General features: G+C 34.4%; 3 protein-coding genes across 3 annotated transcripts in view; 2 read left to right on the plus strand and 1 right to left on the minus strand.

Moving 5' to 3' along the window:
- Positions 1-14,297, minus strand: part of LOC124405553 — a 20,077-nt gene continuing 5,780 nt past the window's right edge. The window contains exon 7 of the mRNA XM_046880563.1: positions 1-30. Within this exon, the coding sequence (XP_046736519.1) occupies positions 27-30 (4 nt within the window). The 3' untranslated portion in view covers positions 1-26. The remainder of the gene's footprint in view (positions 31-14,297) is intronic.
- Positions 1,721-11,508, plus strand: LOC124405551 (kinesin heavy chain). Its single transcript, XM_046880554.1, has 14 exons — positions 1,721-2,301; positions 3,413-3,554; positions 3,996-4,169; positions 4,289-4,557; positions 4,631-4,877; positions 4,949-5,185; positions 5,498-5,844; positions 5,911-6,114; positions 6,727-6,867; positions 7,023-7,307; positions 7,471-7,656; positions 7,753-7,956; positions 8,041-8,341; positions 8,522-11,508. Exons 1-14 carry the CDS (start codon positions 2,143-2,145, stop codon positions 8,596-8,598), a joined length of 2,973 nt encoding a protein of 990 aa, XP_046736510.1. The 5' UTR covers positions 1,721-2,142; the 3' UTR covers positions 8,599-11,508.
- Positions 12,313-13,503, plus strand: LOC124405556. Its single transcript, XM_046880569.1, has 3 exons — positions 12,313-12,661; positions 12,817-12,950; positions 13,045-13,503. The coding sequence occupies exons 1-3, from the start codon at positions 12,389-12,391 to the stop codon at positions 13,220-13,222; spliced, it is 585 nt and encodes a 194-aa protein (XP_046736525.1). The 5' UTR covers positions 12,313-12,388; the 3' UTR covers positions 13,223-13,503.

A 14,297-nucleotide genomic window follows, 5' to 3' on the forward strand; every position in this document is an offset into this window, starting at 1 on the left:
TATTATTATTATTATTAATATTATTATTATCATTTATCTATGAACATGTTGAAACATTTTTTCTGTCCTGTTACAAAAAACAAAAATAAACGAATGAAGAATGCCTTTTTGTCATGGTGCAATTGAATAAGACAACACTTTTTTCATCCAATGAATATCAATTATCCAAGTAAAATCAGTCAAAAAATCTTTGTATCTTAATGGTATGTATTTACCATTTTATTTTACTTGACAAATTTTTCTATCATACCTCTACTTCGTAAAATTGAAGATTGTGAGCCAATGACGTTCATGGTTCGCTGAGCGGATATGAGCACATCGATCATCATTGTAGATGCATATTTGTAGATTTATCTATCAAATGTGTGCTGAAGAGATTGTTGGGTATTATGAATGAGAAAGATTTTACCTCGACTACAGTTCACGCCATACTGAGGATATCAATGAATCAGCAGCTTAAATGCTTTCCTGAACCTAAAATTATGTTGTCTGACTAACATAGAAGTTTGCTTACCCAAACTCTATTTTTAGAATTCATACATTCTCATTTAACTCTGTAGCACTGTATTGTGTGTATGTATTGATGAAGAAAAATTACTGGTATCTACAGTAATGACTTGTTAAAAATTCTCATACGTGTGTTTCCTTCCTGAACGGAATACCAGGCCTATTCATTCTGCTTTGTGTTAGTTCCAAAATTACACTTGTCCTACAAAAGTTACGTAGCAATGGATACATTGTTATATAAATTAACATTTGCAATTCGGTTATACTCATGCATATGTACAGTTGTATGATTTTCTATGGTTTGACACGTTATTGGGATAAATACTTCAATTATTAATCTAGATTCAGATCCGGATACAGATACTCATAGGAAACAGACAATAATATTAAAACACATGTGGAATTATAAATATTTGTGACATCAATAAACTTTTGCAGATTAGTTAACCTAAGAGCTGAAAACATGGTTTCCATACATTGCTCAAGGGTGTCAAGTTAGAATTTAAATTCAAATAGAGGCACTGAATAGAGGTTTTTAAGTATCTAGATGACAGATAAAAGATGCAGATACTTTCCAAGAGTGCAAATTAGCGGAACATTGAGGTCACACAATTCCGGTAAAGGCGGTAGAGGACGATTGCTATTGGTGTAGGGGAGGTTTTTAACGGATCCATACTGTATTTATTATTCAACATGACGAAAAAGGATGATGTAAATAAATCCTTGCACCGGCACGCTTACGCAAATCTGTATAATTGCCATTGGCGTTACCTGCTGGCAGGATTCTTTCCTTTGATCTAAATTACGGCAACCTATCATACATATTACATTAGTTACAAAAACAAAAGACAAAATATGTACAACGCTTTGATGGTACGATAAGAAATAAGGAAACAAAGAGTATCGTGTAATTTTTTATTCAATGCATCAGCAATTCAATTGCATTTTACCACGTTTCAACGTGTCGTGCATATCGCATGTTGCACACGATATATCCAGTCTACAGGCTCAAAATTCGAACCGATAAACACGACAGGTCTATAATTTACAAAAATACGTATACGTATAAATGGAAGCTGCGTATAGGAAAAGACCTAAAACTTGGTAAAATCAATAATTTAGCTACGGTTGTGGGGCGAGGGCCCCGAACGAGGCGGGGCATGGGGATTGGGGATCGGGCAGGCAGGGGCGGCGGGGGCGACGTCGTCGGCCGTCGAGAAGAGGCAGGCAGGCAGGTCGCGCATGGCTGCCCGCGGCTCCGTCACGTCGGAGGCTCACTTCATTTTTCCTTACTTTTTCACGACGAGCGTTACTTCCTCGTAATTATTTGTCAGTACACTTATTCGGGCGTTAAACGGGTGCGGGTACACGCGTAGAGCCTGTCGCGACCTTACGACAGTCTAGCCAAGGTGTTGAAATCGTTTCGCGAAGTATTCCTTTCCTTATTTCTACGAAATCGTCACCAGCTACCCACATACATGTCGGCCATTTTGCTGAACACTGGCCGTGATCTGACAGCGGTGTCTTAATGCAGTTTCCGCAGTCATTACCCAACTTATGCGAGGTTTTGGAGCACCTAATTAAATTAACCAAGTGCAATTCTTACGGTGTAGAGTATTAATAATATAGACAACGATGGCCACCGATCAGCCGAGGGAGCGAGAAATCGCTGCCGAAGACAGCATTAAAGTTGTCTGCCGTTTTCGACCGCTCAATGACTCCGAAGAAAAGGCTGGGTCAAAATTTGTCGTCAAATTTCCATCCGGCGGAGAGGAGAACTGTATTTCGATTGGGGTACGTCTCACAAATATCATCGATATTTCACCTAATCAAAGTTAACTTGGAGCAGACGTTAACCTCAAAAAGTTATATTTCATCACCGTAATAATCTGACAGAACTCAGCTGACAGCTGTCTAAATGCATTATAATCTTAATAAAACAATACCTGTCGTCAAAGTATGCACTCAAGCAACAATAGCCAGTGTCTGAAAATCCTTTCTCACACCCCCAAGAATGACTATAAGCTTTGATTCTGCTCACAGATTTGAAGAGTCTCTTCTCTTTCAGCTTTGTAGTCTCATTGAACTGACCTCCTCCCCTGTTGGCCCATTTCTTTGTCATTGTGTCGACAATGTATCGAAAAATTCTAAGGATTAATATTCTGTTACATACACATGCTTGTAGGATATCGACGTCTACCTATAGGCATATGTCCATCTATATACATGTATATTGGTCAGGCGTGATTATGACTCCTTGACTAATTGATAATTAAACCTGCAATACACATATCTCTGACATGAGATCACATACTTGAGATAATGAAGAAAGCAGGCTCCTTCATTTTTTCATCTGATAGTCACTGTAGAGGAGTTAGGGCTCAGTCTTTGAATATGGCAAAGACCTTTTCCACAGGAGTTGGACTTAAACCGACAGACTAAATAAATCCATTATTGAAATCAACAGTAAATCTTAGCTGTGATGTAATAATGTTAGATGTTCAACTTAGCTGGACTCAGTTAATTGAAAAATGCCTCCAACCGTAACAGAAGCCTTATTTTTAATTCGCATGCTCAAATATAACGATGTTTAAGAAACATGACTGTGAAATTATTTTGCATTAACTGTGTCAGAGAACTTCTAAATCTGGAGATTAAAAGCTAATCTACTGCGACAAAGATAGAATATTTAAAGACAATTGACAATGTAATTTTTTATTTATAATGAAACACTAAGTCTTTTAAACCTTTGAAATTATGTGTTCTTCGGAGCAGTGTAAATACTAAATATTGCATAATGCTTCCTTCAGTTGTGATATGAAAAAGATTCATGAGTACCTTTGACCTCTGTATTTACTTGTGACAAAAATTTAACCGTTTAATAAGATAAATGGAATATTCACAGGGCAAAGTCTACCTTTTTGACAAAGTATTCAAACCAAATGCAACGCAAGAGAAAGTTTATAATGAGGCTGCAAAGTCCATTGTTTCTGATGTCCTGGCAGGATATAACGGGACAATTTTTGCTTATGGGCAAACATCATCAGGTAGGCAATCTAAAAATGATATTAGTTATTATATTTCAATGGAGAGTAATGTATATGGAACTAACTATATTTTGAAAATAGCTACAACATTTTGGAATTTCATATTGTACTTCCATAGATTGTCTGCGTTACAAAAAACTTGGGATTAAAAATTAATTTTAAGGAGTTGGTTTTTGAAAATAAGAGCATGTTTTCTTTATCATGATTAACTAAATTTTAGACATATCTAAAGGCGCGAAGTAACGATTTTTCTTGAAGATGCATCGTTACGTTACTAACTCCATACTCATGTCAAAGCTCTACGCTTTCATACTCATTACGTTCTTATTGTTAATTTTGTTATGATCATCTGTTCTTTTTGAGAAAACACAATTGTTGTACCGTATCGAAAGTCGTGCTTTCTATGTGTGCAGATGTATGAAATTTTTAATAATTTTTTAGGAAAAACCCACACAATGGAGGGAGTCATCGGTGATCCAAACAAGCAGGGCATTATTCCTCGCATTGTTAATGATATATTCAATCATATTTATGCTATGGAAGAGAACCTTGAATTTCATATTAAAGTGTCATATTTTGAAATCTACATGGACAAGATTCGAGATCTTTTAGATGGTAATTTTGCGTTACATTATTATAACGTGAACTTGTCTTACATAAACAAAAATGGTTATGTCGTTTTATCCAATTTTCATTCCACACAAATGATTTGTGATATTTAAAATACTTTTCAGTTTCCAAGGTAAACCTTAGCGTTCATGAGGACAAAAATCGTGTACCTTTTGTGAAAGGAGCAACTGAAAGATTCGTTTCAAGTCCCGAAGAAGTATTTGAAGTTATTGAGGAGGGAAAATCGAATCGGCACATAGCTGTGACAAACATGAATGAGCACAGTTCCAGATCACATTCCGTTTTCCTAATAAACGTAAAGCAGGAGAACCTGGAAAATCAAAAAAAACTGTCTGGCAAATTGTATCTTGTCGATCTTGCTGGATCTGAAAAAGTATGATTCAAAATAGATTTTGCAATATGCATGATGTATATCTCTTGAATAATCACGACATTTTTCTGGTCAGGTTTCTAAAACTGGTGCTGAAGGTACCGTACTAGACGAGGCAAAGAACATTAACAAATCACTATCTGCTTTGGGTAATGTCATTTCGGCTCTTGCTGATGGCAACAAAACGCACATCCCTTACCGAGATTCGAAGTTGACAAGAATCTTGCAAGAATCTTTGGGAGGAAATGCCAGAACCACCATTATTATCTGCTGTTCCCCTGCCAGCTTTAACGAATCAGAAACCAAGTCTACGTTAGACTTTGGTAAGTAATAGAACTCACCCCTTTAGTTATAAATTCTTTCTACACTTGCTCATAATTCATATCATTTTCAGGTAAACGTGCAAAGACTATCAAGAATGTCGTTTGTGTCAATGAGGAACTGACTGCTGAAGAATGGAAACGACGATACGAACGTGAGAAGGAAAAAACAGCAAGGCTTAAGGGGAAAGTGGAGAAATTAGAAGCCGAACTGTCCAGATGGCGACAGGGTGAAACTGTGAAGATCGAAGAACAAGTCAGTCTTGTCGAAGGTCCTGATGTTACCACACCAGTTGCTCCAATTATTGAAAGTAAGAACATATATAGTACTATTTCTCTGCTTAATTTTGATGAATTTCCACTTCATTTTCCTGGTAACAGTGATATTAATATTCATTATTACAGCCAAGTTTGAATACACGTTGAGTAACAAAAATAAACACTTAGCAACATTATGGGTTCGATAGTGAATAGCCATCCTATAAATACATTATTATATACATATATCAGTTTTCTTGACTATTAGATTTTTTTCGTCTTTATAAACTTATCCATACTTATTTGATTACAAAGTATGCAGCTGCAGAAGTTTCTGACTGAAATTTTTTTACTCCATAAAATAGCCAAAATTGACGATGGTCCTGTGCCAGCAACTCCTGGTGGTGGTTTAATGGCTGGATCTTTATCTAATGAAGAGCGACAGAAGCTAGAGGAAGAGCGTGAAAGATTGTACCAGCAGTTAGATGACAAAGATGAAGAAATAAATCAGCATTCGCAGTATGTTGAGAAGCTAAAGGAGCAAATGGAAGAACAAGAAGAGCTAATTGCCTGCACCAGACGTGATTATGAGCAACTTCAGCAGGAAATGAACAGAATCCAACAAGAAAATGAAAGTGCCAAAGAAGAGGTGAAAGAAGTCCTACAAGCTCTTGAGGAATTAGCTGTTAATTACGACCAAAAATCCCAGGAGGTATGTATCGTATGTACATTATTATTATCAGCTGACAAAAATTTATAATGTATTTGTGTTGACTAGGTCGAAACTAAGAATAAAGAGCATGAAGCTTTGTCAGAAGAGCTTCTAGCTAAACAGGCAGCTTTGAACACAACTGCCTCGGAGTTACAACAACTGAGAGACATGTCGGTTCACCAACGTAAACGTATCACAGAGATGCTAGCCAATCTTCTAAAAGACTTGGGAGAAATTGGTGTAGCTATTGGTGGTGATGAAAATCTTAAGGTGAGTTAATATAAAGATATGCGCCCATTTCAAATATTCAGTTCTACTGGAACGCGATATATTTTTCCCATGATTTGTCGTCACCCAAATATAGCGCATGAGTTCATTGATGGATTATAAACTTATTCATTTATCACAGGGACAAATTTAGACTATGAGTTGGGAATAACTCCTAGAGAGTCTGTTCGAGCTAAGTTTTCAAATGATGTCATTTCTATGCTTTTATTCTCTACAAGAGTTATTTTTTCAATTGATTATTATTGTAACAATTTTTGTTTGGGAAAGTAATTTCAGGGAAAATGCGTATGGTTGTTCAAATCACGTCAAATATGATGAAATTATATAACTGTTCATACTTTATAGAAGCACCTTTTTTAGAATTGCAATTAATAATTCTGATATTTGAAAATTCTGGCCATAAACCAGTATTGTGATTCTAAATTCTGATCGGATCATTACATAATGACGATATCTTGATTTTGTGGTTGATTCTTCTGTAATGTCTTACTATATTTGAGCATGAATTTTTCAGGTAATATTCACAGCTGAGACCTCTACCTTGCGGCCATTGATATGTGACATTTTGATATAAATTTACATATTTAATTATAGGTTACTCCAGATAGCAATGGTAAACTAGAAGAAGAATTCACGGTAGCTAGAGTGTACATCAGCAAAATGAAATCCGAGGTTAAGAATTTAGTCCAACGTTGTCAAGGCCTTGAAAGTTTCCAAACCAATTGCAACAAAAAAGTAAGTTTTTGTGAAATTATTGAACATGTCATCCACATCTTATAATAACTAAATTCGGAACTTGATTTCATTCAGTAACAAGATTATATTTGAAATTTTTTCTGTGCTTTTTATCGCTTTGTAAAATTTTAAACACCAAATTGTGAATCTTTTAGGTTTCGGACTATGAAAAAGACTTGGGTGAGTGCCGACTACTGATATCTCAACATGAGGCTCGTATGCAGACACTTACGGAATCGATGAAAGAAGCTGATGCCCGTAAACGTGCCTTGGAAGAAGATGTTGATGCATTACGAGAAGAATGTGCTAAGCTCAAGGCTGCTGAACAGGTGCAAGCAGTTAGCAATAAAGAAAAGGCCGAAGAACAGGAAGCAGCTACTAAGATGAGAGTGGCTCTTGAAGAACAAATGGATCAACTTCGAGGGGCACATCAAAAACAAGTACAATATTCTATCACTACTTTCATCGCAAAATTTCGTCTAAAAGTTCGACATGCTTGTTTAGAAATAATAAATATTTTTATCTGCTTGCAGTAGCAATTGCTAATGCAATCTTCAATACATTTCCAGCAAATACTTACTTATGAATATGCATATATTTTAGGTTGCCGCACTGAGAGACGAGATATCGGACAAGCAACAGCTTATTGGAGAGTTGAAGGATCTGAACCAGAAGTTCACATTAGCTCATCAACAAATGCAAGCTGATTACGAAAGATTGAAACAAGAAGAAGCCGATAAATCCGTTAAATTGCAAGAGCTTGTGTTGATGAATGAGCGACGTGAACAGGTAGATTTCTTTCTCGCTCAAACATGTAAATTTGAAGGAATTCTGGATAGTTTGTACGGAATGTTCGATAATTTTTGTCTCCTTCGTGATCCATAGGCCAGGAAGGATCTGAAGGGCCTCGAGGAGACGGTGTCAAAAGAATTACAAACATTGCACAACTTGCGAAAATTGTTCGTTCAAGATTTACAAGCCAGAATCAAGAAGTCTCTGACTGTCGAAGATAACGAAGATGACGGAGGATCCCTTGCGCAAAAACAAAAAATATCTTTCCTTGAGAACAACTTGGACCAACTTACAAAGGTATTAATTCATATTGCTTTACATAAAATATTTAGGGTAGAAATAACTACTTTGAATGATTAATGTATGGAAAATTTATAACAGGTGCACAAACAATTGGTACGCGATAATGCTGATTTACGATGTGAGTTACCAAAACTGGAAAAACGGTTAAAAGCCACACTAGACCGAGTGAAGGCATTAGAAACTGCATTACGAGATGCCAAAGAAGGTGCTATGCGAGATCGCAAACGTTACCAGTATGAAGTTGACAGGATTAAGGAGGCTGTGCGGCAAAAGAACTTTGCTCGTCGAGGACCGAGCGCACAGATTGCTAAGCCAATTCGAGCTGGTCAGCACCACATGGGTACAGGGAACAACCCTGTCATTAGAACGGGAAATAGGGGTGAGATAAATTCCAATCAATGATATTCACTCCTTTTAAATAGAAAAGCAAACTTGCAAAACACCCAGTTTGTTGTGTCTCCGAGTCATTTCATATGAACAATGTCCAACTTATATGCAAAACTTGTAATTATTTCACACTCGATATAATCAATAACAATTCATCTTCCCTATGTTTCAGAAAATGAGCGTAAGACCGCTTCGATTCATGACGAAAAGAGAAGAATAACAGATGTGGGTATAATTTATAATACATAAGGTGCTAACAAAAGATAAGTCCATAGAGATGTACTGTATCTGGGGAAAGCGCCGTTGATTTTGTTCATTTCTTTGAATTGAAGCACATGCTGGATAGTGCTATCTAATACTATTGATGTATAATAATATAGTATGTCCTATTTCCAATTAATATGGGTACATATACCGACTCGATATTTTCTTTGAACATACGGCAGGGGACAAGAGTCGTAATTATCATATAATGCAATTAGATTGAAATGGTAGCTCACAAAACAATAAATTGCAGTTTCCATTTTTACCTCAATATCGCGAATTATATGTGTAAATCAGCAAACACTCACTTTCGTTCGAACAGCATTCGAGAAATCAATAGGTATTATTGTAATTTTCGCATCACCTTTAGATTTTTGCTTCTTACTGAAATTCTATAATGAGATATTTCTAATTTTCTCCATTTTCACTCTTCTATAGGAATATTTTTCAGGAATATTTGAACACATTATGTCACATTTTAAGTTTATACATTCGAATGTACACAATAGGACATACGATATATTGTGAGATTGTAGGAGAATGATTGCGACTTAAAATATTTATAATGCTAATAGTTTTTCCTATGATGGTTATATTATTTTCAGCGATTGTAAGTTTCTATCGATAAATGCAAACCTTGAATTATTTTGGATGGCTCACTTAGTGGGAACTAAGTGCAAATAGCCTTTCCTCTGTGATTTTACATTCACGGTTTGAATTTGTCCGAAGGAATTTCGATGCGCGTAGCAGTACTATTTCTTTCTAGACTTATTACCTATATTTTGTAGAGATATGAAAATTCAAGGCTTTTTTGTTTTGTCTATTTTTATTACGTATTTAAATTAATTTATTATCTATTATCTTTCTGTCCACGCTAGAGGCTCGCAAGATTTGATTACATACATACGCAATGTAGGAAACTGTAATATTAGACCAGTGCGAATGAATAACAATGATAATAATCATTTACTGATTTCAACCAAACCATATGATACATGTAAATGAACTAAAGAATCCATCCTTTGAGCCTTTATATTTATAATTTAACTTATGCTCATTTTGCACAGCTTTTTCCTTTTTGAACGAATATACATATATATTCTATACATGTACCTATATGAAATGGAGGAACGCGTTGCTTTGCGTAATCTACGATAATTTAAGTAGTAATTTAAAAAAAAGAAAATTTTAAAAATCTTCTTTTTATACATAATGGAGTAGTAACCCAGTTCCTAAATTTGGTTACAGGCATTAAGATGAATATAATTTACATAACGAAATAATAAACATTTCCTATTAGTAAAATTTAAATTATCTTTTCCATCAATATATTTCTTCATTTTCGGCGAACATGCTTTCAACGGATTACACATCATATGAATGTAAGAGGGTATTACATTTTTTCTTAGCTTTGAACTTCAGCGTTTTAACTCCGTAATATTTCAATTAATAACTTCTACAGTTACGTGAAACACATACTCGACGTATTTTTCGAAAAATGTGAAAAAACTACTTAATAAAATAATCTAAGGTGAAAAACAGTCAGAGTGTAACAATATGACTGCATTCTTGTTAGCAATCATCTTGTTATTTTACGACTGTAAATAATATTTAGATAGAAAACAAAAAAAAAAAACCAAAAAGAAAAACTTCTGAACAAAACTTAATCTAGGTCACTTGATGAAGTTCGCTATCACACAAATAGTTACATGAAATTACCTACCTGACCATTGATTGGAAAGTAATTTTCGGATATTTATTTCGAATAGTATTATTTTGATTATTCTGTTTCAGTTGAAACGAAAATTAAAAAATAAGGTTCTTTTGACACAAGGCAAACATGAGGCGAACGAAGCTAACATCGAAAGATGTCTGGTCGATGTGTCTGTACATAATCATACATCTGCTGAACTTACACAATTCTGAACTCGAAAATAATGTCTGAACAATGAATTTTAATCCGTAATATTCCCATGCGTACATGTATGTGTGCATAACTATTGCTGATCGTGCTTAATGTTAACGTTTCAAAGTCTGTTATATGCTACAAATATATTAGCGCATCTAGGTACCGATCTTTACTTTATATATAAATTATTTAAGATTTTTGTATCGTTCACAAGTTTTCTAATCCTTTATTCGAGTGAAGAAAAACATTAAAGAGAATGCAAGAGAAATTAAAGGAGGAGAGATGGAGAGAGAACAAAACGTAGAACTATTTTAGAGTTTCATGTTCAGTCAAAGTGGGCAATAACTGCTCCAAAAAATCGTTATACAGCATCGTTCTCATGCTTTGTGATATATTTTTTTATAGGGAAAATTTTAGGCTTTGAAATGTTGCATTTCATAAACCGTAGTCCCAGCATCTAATAAATAATTAGAATATAAACATATTATATGCTCCATGGTGACTACAATTATTGTCATAATAAAAAGGTTATTCAGAGGTTTGGAACTTTTTAACTAATTCGTTTTATCAAAACTTGGTGGGCACCAATGCTTGATCAAATCGAAACAACTGTTTTGGTATAATTTTCTTTCAAGAAGTTAGTGCTCATCAAACTTTGATGAAACAGAAAGCTGCAAACTTTTGTCGAAACCTTATGAAAATATATAGCTACGATTATTTTTCATAATACAGCAATACAAGTATAATTATAAATAATAAGTCATATACCTACATTGCAGTTGTATCGTGAAACGAAAAAAAAATTATGAAAAAATAAATTAATAAATTTGCACATTTAGTATAATGAGTCTGAAAACGGTGTTGAAGAATAGAACATCAAATAACTGAGAGATTGATTAACACGTTGAGTGACCCCGTCTGGTGAAAGAAAACATTAATTTCTCGAAATCCATATTGTACTCAAATGTCCAATTACGACTTTCCGTGGAAAAGTCTATATTTTGGATACACTGATTCATGAATGGTTAATGCTTGGTATTGAAATTTCAGTGGGGTTGAGTTGGATGTATTTCTTTCCAAATTATCATTTTCAAAAATACAAGCCATTGGTGAGTTTTACAGAGATATATTTTACCAACGAATTTACTACAAATGTTTTGAACAATTTCTATTTATGATTAATTGTACAGACAGGCTTACATGTATATGTCATACATGTATTATATTATATTCCTCGACCTTCAATACGCTAACCCAGACCTATTTACAATCAACCTTATCACAGGAATTTAACATTGTGTAGGTGCGTTCTGAAACAAAAAATTCATTATTTATCTTATATTGAATATGCAAGGTGTAGAAAGGCTATTGCTACGGCAAATGTTTCACTGTAATGGTTATTACCAGTGAATTATAAATTAATTTACGATGACTATATTTAAATAATTATTATCAGGTAAATTAATTACCAGAAATAATGATGCTTACATAAAAGAAAAAAAAAACAACATAAAAATAGAATCAAATGTGTTCTTATTTTTTTCCATGCACTTAATAGAACTTCATTATAATATGTATTTACTTCTGATTGGTTGTAATCACGCGAAACAAAGAAATAAAAACGGTGTTTTCTCTCTATGATGTAAACCGTGCTTGCCTACCAAATTGATAGAGGCTGTCTGTACTGTGTCTTTACAAATATATTAAGATTGGATACTAGTGTATGAAGAAAGTTTGAATTTGTTGTTTGAGTTTGTAGTAAAAATATTTCCAAAATCTCAATTTATATACAACATCTAAAAGTATTGCTACGCAAATTATCAAATATTCAAGCCATTTAATTTAATCAAAAAATCACACATCGTTATGGAGGCAATGAATTTCAAACCAGAAGGCTCTGTAATATCCATACATCCGCTATTCATTACAAAAAAAGACTCTTATCAAGCTCCAAGGATATCGGAAAGAATTTATCGGCCTGGTGTACTGGAAGGTAACTGGTTTGAAGACTCTACACCAGTAACACCGGTGGCAAAGGACCAATGGGCTAGTTTATGTGAAACTAGTTACCGACCATACAAGACTGAACTATTGACAAGACCCAAATTTGAAGCATGGGAGCAAAGAATATTAAATCAGGTATTTAACAAAAACATGACAATTGATTTCAAGTATTTTGTTACTAATGATAGAAAATTATTGCTAATAATTTCTTAGATATTTTTACTTTTCATCGCAAGTTACTTCGGGTACTAATCATTCGCAACATTGACATTGATACTGTTTGAAATCAGGGAGTCGGCGCTAGACTGTTGATCGACCACGACGGAACAAAGTATCATAATAATTGGACAACGACTAATGACTTAAGTTTCAAAATATTACCGCAAGGATTGGATGGGCCTTGGCATAGAAAATTTAATGCACGGTATATACATATAGATATATATACATGAAAAGTATACCATAATAGATTTTCAATGAAATTATAGAATTATCTGTAACACTTATTCATCCCACAGATGCAATGAATGGCTACCCAGTCAAGACTATGCTAAAGTCTATGGTAATATGACAGAATATGGACTGGCTGAATTCATGAGACATAAATGGCTTACTGAAAGTAATCCGCCACGCCCTTGGCGCACTAATTATCAAGACGATTTTCCTAATTATGAGCATACATCGTCTGTTCGGTAACTAGATATTTTGTTGCAGTGCTTTTGCTATTTAATACTAGCATATAGATAACTTAAAAACTTGTCGATAATCTTGTAAAGTTTTCTCAAGCCGAAAGCATCTTTGAATGAGCCAGACTTGAGACATTTAGGCTTCGATCTATCAGCTCCCCATCGATCTTGTCCAATAGCGTTCAAGATCCAGAGTTCTCTACCGCACCTTGAGAATGTGTTGATTAAAGAAAAGACAGTAGCCCAATGCTAGAAATTTCATTTGCTAATGATACTTTACTTCATTTGTTAAAAAAGACAAGAAAAACGAATATTACAAACGGACAGTACTTCATGTAGTATATTTGAATATTATACAACCGTGTGTATCTGTACTTATGTAAATTTTTTGATATAAAGTAATTTGATGATTTTATAGTATTCTGATTTGTTTAATACGATTTTAAGCTCAAGTTGGGTAAAATGTCTTGGAACGCATACGAACAGAATTTTTAATTTTCACATTACATACAGTAGTATAGTCGAGCTGTGGGTTTGTGTTGCGCTGTTATTGACTGAGTACAACGATGGATAATTCTAACAAAATGAGCAAGGCCGAATATAGTGATGGCATTCTGGATAGACATGCAGAACAATTGCCATGGGACACAATCTATTCATCAGATCGATGGAAAACCATATATAATACCAGTTATAACGGAAGTGCGTCAAGAAGAAATGAAAATGATATTGGAGTGAGTGAAAATATCACCATCAATTTATTTTGTGCTTGAAATTATAAAGTATTAGGGTCGTAATCCGAAAAAATTGTAGTAATACTTATGATGCTCTATAGAATCTTCATACAAACTTGAATGGTGAAATGAGAGGTTTAGTTAACAACTGTAAAAAAGCATGCGAACACGACTATGGAGAATCAGTTGATTCATTTAGTTCTCTAAAAGGGATCAATCTTCTAAGGTATATTGTATGAATATTAATCATTTCTATATGAGATGAAGGATACGTGCATTGGTTACACACCATGGTTGTCAATAATTACCAACTTCAGAAGATAAGCTGCACTTCGATTATTAATAACACCT

This window comes from Diprion similis, chromosome 4 (genome assembly GCF_021155765.1).
Source record: "Diprion similis isolate iyDipSimi1 chromosome 4, iyDipSimi1.1, whole genome shotgun sequence".
Lineage (NCBI taxonomy): Eukaryota > Metazoa > Arthropoda > Insecta > Hymenoptera > Diprionidae > Diprion > Diprion similis.

Coding starts and splice junctions, on each gene's coding strand:
- LOC124405551 (XM_046880554.1), top strand. CDS start 2,143: ATGGCCACCGATCAGCCGAGGGAGCGAGAAATCGCTGCCGAAGACAGC. Junction 3,555..3,995: donor TTATGGGCAAACATCATCAG/GTAGGCAATCTA, acceptor ATAATTTTTTAG/GAAAAACCCACACAATGGAG. Junction 5,845..5,910: donor ACGACCAAAAATCCCAGGAG/GTATGTATCGTA, acceptor TGTGTTGACTAG/GTCGAAACTAAGAATAAAGA.
- LOC124405556 (XM_046880569.1), top strand. CDS start 12,389: ATGGAGGCAATGAATTTCAAACCAGAAGGCTCTGTAATATCCATACAT. Junction 12,662..12,816: donor AGCAAAGAATATTAAATCAG/GTATTTAACAAA, acceptor GTTTGAAATCAG/GGAGTCGGCGCTAGACTGTT. Junction 12,951..13,044: donor CATAGAAAATTTAATGCACG/GTATATACATAT, acceptor TTCATCCCACAG/ATGCAATGAATGGCTACCCA.